This window comes from Eretmochelys imbricata, chromosome 5 (assembly GCF_965152235.1).
Source record: "Eretmochelys imbricata isolate rEreImb1 chromosome 5, rEreImb1.hap1, whole genome shotgun sequence".
Taxonomy (NCBI): domain Eukaryota; kingdom Metazoa; phylum Chordata; order Testudines; family Cheloniidae; genus Eretmochelys; species Eretmochelys imbricata.
The window spans coordinates 121,680,531-121,688,819 of NC_135576.1; the positions used below are offsets into that span (position 1 = coordinate 121,680,531).

At 50.6% G+C, this 8,289-nt stretch overlaps 1 protein-coding gene across 1 annotated transcript in view; it reads right to left on the reverse strand.

The window, feature by feature from the left end:
* LOC144265411 (paralemmin-1-like) overlaps nt 1-5,823 on the reverse strand; it is a 123,645-nt gene extending 117,822 nt beyond the window's left edge. The window contains exons 1-2 of the mRNA XM_077818052.1: nt 5,803-5,823; nt 4,388-4,468 (exon numbers count right to left, since the gene is read on the reverse strand). Coding sequence (XP_077674178.1) covers nt 4,388-4,468; nt 5,803-5,823 — 102 coding nt within the window. The remainder of the gene's footprint in view (nt 1-4,387; nt 4,469-5,802) is intronic.
* Nucleotides 5,824-8,289: the final 2,466 nt, after the last annotated feature.

The window sequence follows — 8,289 nt, forward strand, 5'->3', positions numbered from 1 at the left end:
ATGGGTACCTCCTGAGCACTCTGCAGGCGTTTGGATTTGGACCTCAGTTTGTGAGTTTTCTCCGGGTGCTGTATGCCTCCGCGGAGTGTTTGGTTAGGCTCAACTGGACCCTGACCGAACCGGTCAGCTTTGGGCGAGGAGTGCGGCAACGGTGCCCCCTCTCGGGCCAATTGTACGCTCTGGCGATCGAGCCTTTCCTCTGTCTCCTCCGCAGGAGGATGACAGGGTTGGTGCTGCGGGAGCCGGAGCTGTGTCTGGTCCTGTTGGCGTACGCCGATGACGTACTCCTCGTGGTCCAGGACCCGGGCGACTTGGTGCGAGTGGAGGCATGCCAAGCCATCTATTCGGCAGCCTCCTCCGCCCGAGTCAACTGGGTCAAGAGCTCTGGCTTGGCGGTGGAGGACTGGCGGCAGGTAAGCTCCCTCCCACCCGCACTTCAGACCATCCGGTGGAGTGCGGGTCCACTGTTCTATCTCGGCATTTACCTTTCCGCCACGCATCCTTCCCCGCCGGAGAACTGGCAAAATTTAGAGGGAGGGGTGATAGAGCGGATCCGGAGATGGACGAGGCTAGTCCGATGTCTCTCCCTCCGAGGGAGAGCACTGGTGCTTAACCAACTAGTCCTGTCCACGCTCTGGTACCGGCTCAACACCCTGGCCCCGGCCCCGGGTTTCCTGACCCACCTCCGGAGATTGATTCTAGAGTTCTTCTGGTCAGGAATGCACTGGGCCCCTGTTGGAGTTCTTCATCTACCCCTGAAGGAAGGAGGGCAGGGCCTGAAGTGTCTGTACACTCAGGTCCGCGTTTTCCGCCTCCAGGCCCTCAGAGGCTCCTTTATAGTGCACATAGTTCGGCGTGGAGCATATTGGCGCATGCCTTCCTGCGCCGCTTCCAAGGGCTTCGATACGACCGGCAGCTCTTTTATCTTTCTCCGAGGGGTTCTCCGCGAGACCTCTCCGGGCTGCCGGTCTTCTACCAGGACGTCCTCCGGACCTGGAAACTGTTTCTAACAACCAGGTCCGTGGCGGCCACCGTGGGAGCAGATCTCCTCACGGAGCCCCTGCTACACAACCCCCAGCTCCGTGTGCAGGTGGCGGAGTCCCGCTCAGTGCGCCAGAGTTTGGTCCTGGCGGAAGTCACGAGGGTCGGAGACCTCCTGGACTACGACCGGAGAGACTGGCTGGATCCCCTGACGCTCGCTCGGTGCATGGGGCTCTCCAGCCTCCGTACCCCCCGGCGCGTACTTCAGGAGGTGAAGGCCGCCTTGACCCCCGCTGCTCGGGCTTATGTTAGCCGAGCCTTGTGCGAGGGCGCACCCCGCCCATCCCTTACCCCAGGCCCGCCGGACCTTTCCATCGGGCCCCTACCCCGTAGATCCCAACAAACCCCTCACCCTTTCACTGCAAGCCGGCTGCACGAACTGCAGCCGGTTAGCTTTCAAATTGCACCACGGAAATACTTATATACACTTACACTTCACACCCTTCACGCCCACACCCTGGTGTCCCGCCCCGATACAAAGTGGTGGGACCTCCTGCCACCTTTGGAGGGTGAGCAACCTCGGTGGGCCAGCCTGTATTCCACCTTGGTCCCAAGGCCCATCGGGGACATCAGTTGGCGGCTCCTTCACGGAGCTGTGAGCACGGGCGTGTTTCTGACACGGTTTACCCCCTCCCGGACACTTGTCCTTTCTGTAATGTGAGGGAAACCCTGGCGCACGTATATTTAGAGTGTGCCAGATTGCAGCCCCTTTTCCGGCTCCTCACAAATATTCTATTACGCTTCTGGCTTCATTTCTCCCCTCACCTTTTTATCTATATACTTCCCATCCGTGGCCCCACAAAGTCGCGGGATCTTCTGGTCAACCTCCTCCTAGCTTTGGCTAAAACAGCCATTTATAAAACCAGAGAGAGGAGGTTGGCCCATGAAACGTCCTGTGATTGTGGGGCCGTTTTCCGATCCTCAGTACATTCACGTATCCGGGCGGAGTTCCTCTGGGCGGCGTCCACCGACTCCCTTGACGCCTTCGAGGAGCGGTGGGCGCTGTCTGGGGTTCTCTGCTCGGTGACCCCGTCCGGTTCCCTCCGTCTGACCCTTTGATTGAGGGGAAGAGCGAGAGACGCCAGCCCCAGCCGTTGCCGCTGTGGATACCATCATTCCTGTCATCTAGGAGGGGTCCTATAATACATGGGTGTCTACCCCCCCCCACCCCTAAACCGCCCACCCCGCAGCCGTGCCCATCTTACCGGGCACTCTCAGGAGAGGGAGGATCGGTGACACTGTGTGCGGCACTAGGTAACTCGAGGGGGTGGAAGACCACGAGTGTCGAGGAAGCCCCCCCGCTCTAGGCCACCAGGTAACTCAGGAGGGTGGAAGACCACGAGTGTCGAGGAAGCCCCCCCGCTCTGGGCCCAGGCTAGCCTGAACACTTCTCCCTCCTGAAAGCTGCTGTGTTATACCTTCTGATTGCGTTGTTTTGTTGCATAGTTGTTTTGTTTCCTTTGGTAATTCTGTAAGCGTTACCAATAAACTTTCTTTCTGTTTCAAAAAAAACCAAAAAACAAAAAACAAAAAACCTTCCCTGTTACCTTACCCAGGGAAAAGGGCCCTACTTAGCCTGGGACTTATATATCTGCCTTCTATTACTCTCCTGTAGCCATCCTGCCCGACCCGGTCACAACATGTAATTATCCCAGGCATCATTTGGGGAATATGTGCAATGGTCCAGATCTTCAGCTGGTATAAATCAGCATGGCATCACTGATGTCAATATAGCAACACCACTTTACATCGGCGGAGTATCTGAACCAATAACACTACTTTATACAGTGTTACTTCCTCTAAGGATGATGATATTCTTATACCTAACTACATACACATAACAAAAAGACAGCGGAAAAAAATGAGGTTATCTGAAACCAGCTTTTCAAAAGCTAATTGATAGGATTTCATGGGAAGCCTGAATTGGTTTGCTTGGAATCAGTTAAGATGGCAAAGAAGATACCCAGCTTGCAATGAGAAAGCAACAGAGATGCATGTTATCTTCCCAGCCAGAGTGTGATCCTGCATACCCTGTCGCGTCGTGGTAGCCAGAAGTAATTCTCTCTCTGGGATCTAATGGCAGCCTGAACAAAATGGCAGATCATGTTGCCCCATAGGAATGCAATCATGTTATCTTCTGATAATGCAGGAGATAACGTGTGTCACCACTAGGTTTGTGGTGACAGTGATGGAGCATTTGCCTAGGCTGCAATCAATTACTTGGACTTAAATTCATTATGTCAAAACCCACAGCACAGTTTACAGAAAATTATGATGGAGACTTAGAGATATATGAAAAGAATCCAGTCTGTAGCACAACTTGAAGTCTGCTCTTTGAGCATGTGCGTGTACAGAATGTATTACACACACACTGTACTCCATATACTGTGTGTGTGTGTATTACACTCCCTCGTATATATCATGCATGTGTTTTACATATAATGCACACACACAGTATAGTCTAGTCATTTTAAAATAAACTTGAGCATGCTTGATGGAAGGACAGATCAAAAGTCTAATCCCGCCTGTTATATTCAGATGACTAATCCCATTGAATTCCACAGGATCCCTTGGCTGAGTTAGTCCAGCAAGATTTGGCCCCAAATACAGAGTTTTCTTTCCTTCATTGGATACAAAAGCATCTGTGTGTGTGTGTGTCTTTCCCCCTCTTTCTTATGTGTATACAAGTATAAAGGCAATCTATTCTACTTGCAGCAAAAATAAAAATTATTGGGCTGATTTTCAACTGGGCTGCAGCTCTCATGGGCTTCAATGGGAACTGTGATTGCTCAGTGCATTGGGGAAAAAACAGGCCATATTTTAATATATATAGTATATGTAAAAATTAGATCCACACCCCTTCTGCAGAGATGTTCGTATAAGATTTACAATGCTATGTCTGCTTTATAATTTCACATGGCAATTAAACCTTAACACGCACACACACAAAGACTCAAAAGCTAATGCTTCAATGCTCGAGTGACCAACACTATAAATATCTAAGCCAGCTATGCAGGCAGCAAGAGTGCTCTTAATCCATGCAGTGCACACCCATATCTGGCATCGTATCGTGTTGTATGAATAAATAACAGCATTTAATACGAATACACATGCACACCCTTCTGTGTCTCAGCTACCTGCGCCATTTCAGTAACAATGTCCGGTGTCGGAGAAAGACACAGGATGAGGAACAGGCAGGACATGATTAGCTGAAAGAGAGGGAGGCTCCGGCAGTGAAAGCTGCTGCATGTCGGAGCAGGTTCTTCCCAGCTGCCAGGCGTGTGATCTGCATGTCTAATAATGAACAGATTTAGTCAATCCATCACTTCTGGCATCAGTCCCTTACCTTGAAATGCTGTAGTTGAAGTATCTGGTCCTCAAGCTGTTGTCTCTTGCCTTCTATTTCTGTCTGCCTTTTCCTTTTTGCCTTGGGAAAATAAAGAGAGAGCACGTCAGAGCGATGGGTGCCTTAAGGACTGCGGATTCTTAAAAGAGAATTTAAGCAGCCGAGCACATCTGTACAGATGTCACCAATGCCATCCGCACAGACATTTCACCTGCTTCTCTGGCTGTGGGTATGCAGACAGCAGCATCCTGGCAACATGTCAGCTAAGGACCTGTTCACCGAGCAGGAGAAATTCTCCTCACTAACATTCAGCCATGGGAACAGCAAGTGAGTACACAGTCCTGGAGGGGGGAGAAACCCAGGCTTACTAGCTAACAATGGAGTTAGAGGGACGCAGATACCCGTGTGTGTATTTACCTATATTCTACAAGGTCAACATTAACGCTTGCTTGGTGCAAAGAATGACAATAACACTGTAAAGAAAGCGTGTGCTTGCATAACTGATAAAAGAGGGAGAATACTAAGATTACAGACTACATCCTTCTCCCATTGGAGTCCGCGATAAGACTCCACCTGAGTTCAATGGGAACAGCTTCTCTTCAAAGCACTATATTAACCCACCAGCCGGCTTCAATGCTGAGGCATTTAAAACACAAATGAAAAATATGTACTTTAAGCACTAATTGGCACCCTTCTTGGCAATCTTAGCAGAGAAAGCCTAGGACTGAGTTGACTGAACCACCTTCTCTCCCTTAAAAGGGTTCCATGACAGCAGAATTAGTCCAAATGTGAGGGGCTGTGAGTGCTTTTCAAAATCTCACTCACCCAGACCCTGGTGCTTTAGCAGGTCTATAGATACAACATCCACTTCAGCAGGTAGTGGATCCTTCCTTCCCCCTACAGCAAGGGACTACCGGCCTCCTTTTCTCAATCCCTTGCTGTTGCGAGGCAGCCACTGATAGCCTCTTCCACCTTTCCCTCACACCATCAACTGAAGCAGGCTCTTGGCCCTTTCTTCTGCCCCTCCTTCCACCTGGGTTGCTTCAGAGCAGTCCCCTCTTCGCAAATACATTGGGCAATGGGGAAATTGAGAGGAGATGGATGAAGAAAGACACAAATGCCCACACATTTTTACTGGGTCTGGTTTTCACATCCCTCCACCTGTGAAGCCCTATGTTTTTAGTTACCATGAGCCCAACTTCGCAAACGTTAAAGAAAGCCACTAAAAACTTCGAAAAGTGACCTCAAGTAGTTTTCATATACCAAAAAAAGTCACAACTTTGTATCTTGGGGCTTTGCAATGATGGACACCAGCTCTGGGTGTCCCACTGAGATCCTGGGAATTCTCCTCTTTCCAGTGGTTCACACCTTTCATTTCTAGCCGTGCAGATATGTAGACAAAAGATGCCACTCGCCTGGGACTGAATCTTGCCCATCCTGGACCTTCAACAGGGGTAATTTTGAGGAAAATGTCCATGTTTATAGGGTGGAGGAGAAAACATTTTTGTAACAGGTTGATTAAAAAAAAAGAAAGCTGCTTGGAACCACTCAGGGGTTTCAGATGTTAAAACAAACCCTGAGAGAGCTGGATTAATGAACAGAGGGCAGATAAGGTGGTCAAACAATTATGAACACTATATAAGTGACTTTGTAATTTGTTACATAGTTATCTCCTCTACATATTTAGTGAATTGTATTCCTACACACACACACAAACTTAAGTATATTAGGGCCGGTCAAAATTTTTCTAATTTTTTTTAATGAAAAACTAGGTTTTTACTAAAATTTCTTGAAAAGTGCCTACTTTCTGCAGAAAATTTGATTTTTTAATCAAAAACATCAAACACCCATCGAAATACTTCATTTTATTGCTGTGGTGCTTCATAAGAATTGTAGTTCATTTTCCTTCCATCCCCATTCTCCTCTATGATCTGGGCACCCCAGCTAGACTGTATCTCTCAAGATGTACCATGGCCTGGGATTCCCATGATGCAAGTGTCTCCCTTCACAATGGAAAGTAAGGTGCATCATGGGAGATATAGTCCAATCAGGGAGTCCAGCCTACAATGAGATCTGGAGCATGTGCACCCAAACTAAAACTCCCATGATGTACAGCAGTGGGATATCCAAATTGTAATAGTTACATTTATGGGTGAAATATTTTGGTTTCTGATTTTTCACTGAAAAGTAAAGATTTTCCACAGTAAAAAACCCATTTTCTGAGCAGTTGTAGAGCATATACATACCTGCATTACCTATAACATATGACACAATGAAAGAAAGAGGATCTGATTCCTATGTACACTGGTCTGGCAATGTAAAGGAGCCTTAAAGTGAGTGTAAATATAACTTACACCCACCATATGGCTCCATTATTTTGCCAGCACAATGTAAAAGAGTTTTAGTGTAAACTAAAGGAATAAAGGGAGGTAATTAGGGGAGCGGGAATTTCCAGAAAACTGAGTAGCTGACTGGAGACTTTCCTGACAATGAGATTTGTCAGGCTGTGGGACAGTCTTCCAAGAGAGGTGGTGAAAACCCCACTCTTTGGTACTTTTGAAGCAGTTGCTCAAAGCACTAGAAATAGGGTTGGCCAACTTTCTAATTGCAAAAAACCGAACACCCTAGCCCCGCTCCTTCCCTGAGGCCACGCTCACTGTCCTGCCCCTTCCCTGGGCCCTGCCCCCCCGTTACTACATTCCCCCTCCCTCAGTGGATCGCTCTCCCCCACCGTCACTCACTTTCACTGCGCTGGGGCAGAGGGTTGGGGTGCGTGAGGGGGTGAGGGCTCTAACTGGGGGTGCTGACCCTGGGGTGGGGCCAGAAATGAGGGGGCTCTGGGCTGGGACAGGGAGTTGGGATGCTGGAGGGGGTGAGGGCTCCAGCTGGGGATGCAGGTTCTGGGGTGGGGTCAGGGATGAGGGGCTTGGGGTACAGGAGGGGGCTGCAGGCTGGGTCAGAGGGGTTCAGGATGTGGGAGGGGGCTCTGGGCTGGGGCAGGGGTTGGGGTGCAGGAGGGGGTGAGGGCTCCATCTGGGCGTGCAGGCTCTGGGGATGAAGAGTTCCGGGTGTGGGAAGGGGCTGCAGGTTGAGGCAGGTGGTTTGGGTGTGGGAGGGGGTGAGGGTTCTGGGGTGCGGATGAGGGGCTCGGGGTGCAAAAGGGGGCACCAGGCTGGGGGGTGGAGCAGAGGAGTTCAGGGTGTGGGAGGGAGCTCTGGGATGGGGTAGGGGTGCAGGGGGGTGAGGGCTCCATCCGGGGTGCAGGCTCTGGGTGGAGCCAGGGAAGAGGAGTTTAGGGTGCAGGAGGAGGCTTCGGGTTGGGGGGGGCTCAGGGTTGGTGTGCGGGCTTACCTCTGGTGGCTCCCAGTCAGTGGTGCTGCGGGGGAGCTAAGGCAGGCTTCCTGCCTGTCCTAGCTCTGCGCTGCACTCTGGAAAGGCCAGCAGGTCTGGCTCCTAAGCGGAGGCATGGTAGGTGGTTCTGCATGCTGCTCTCGTCTGCAGGCACTGCCCCGCAACTCCCTTTGGCCACGGTTCCTGGCCAATGGGAGTGCGGAGCCGGTGCTCAGGACTGTGGGGGCTGTGCGCAGAGCCCCATGGCCCCCCGCCTAGAAGCCGGACTTGCTGGCCACTTCTGTGGTGCAGTGTGGAGCCAGGACAGGTAGGGACTAGCCTGCCTTAGCTCCACAGCACCGCCGAGTGGACTTTTAATGGCCCAGTTGGCGGTGCTGACCAGAGCTGCCAGGGTCCCTTTTCGACCGGGTGTTCTGGTCAAAAACTGGACACCTGGTCACCCTAACTAGAAGACATATAATACATACAGAACAATCCCATATTGGCAAAGAGCTGGACTAAGTCGTCTTTTCCATTTCTAATTTCTGTGATAATTACATGCCACAAATATG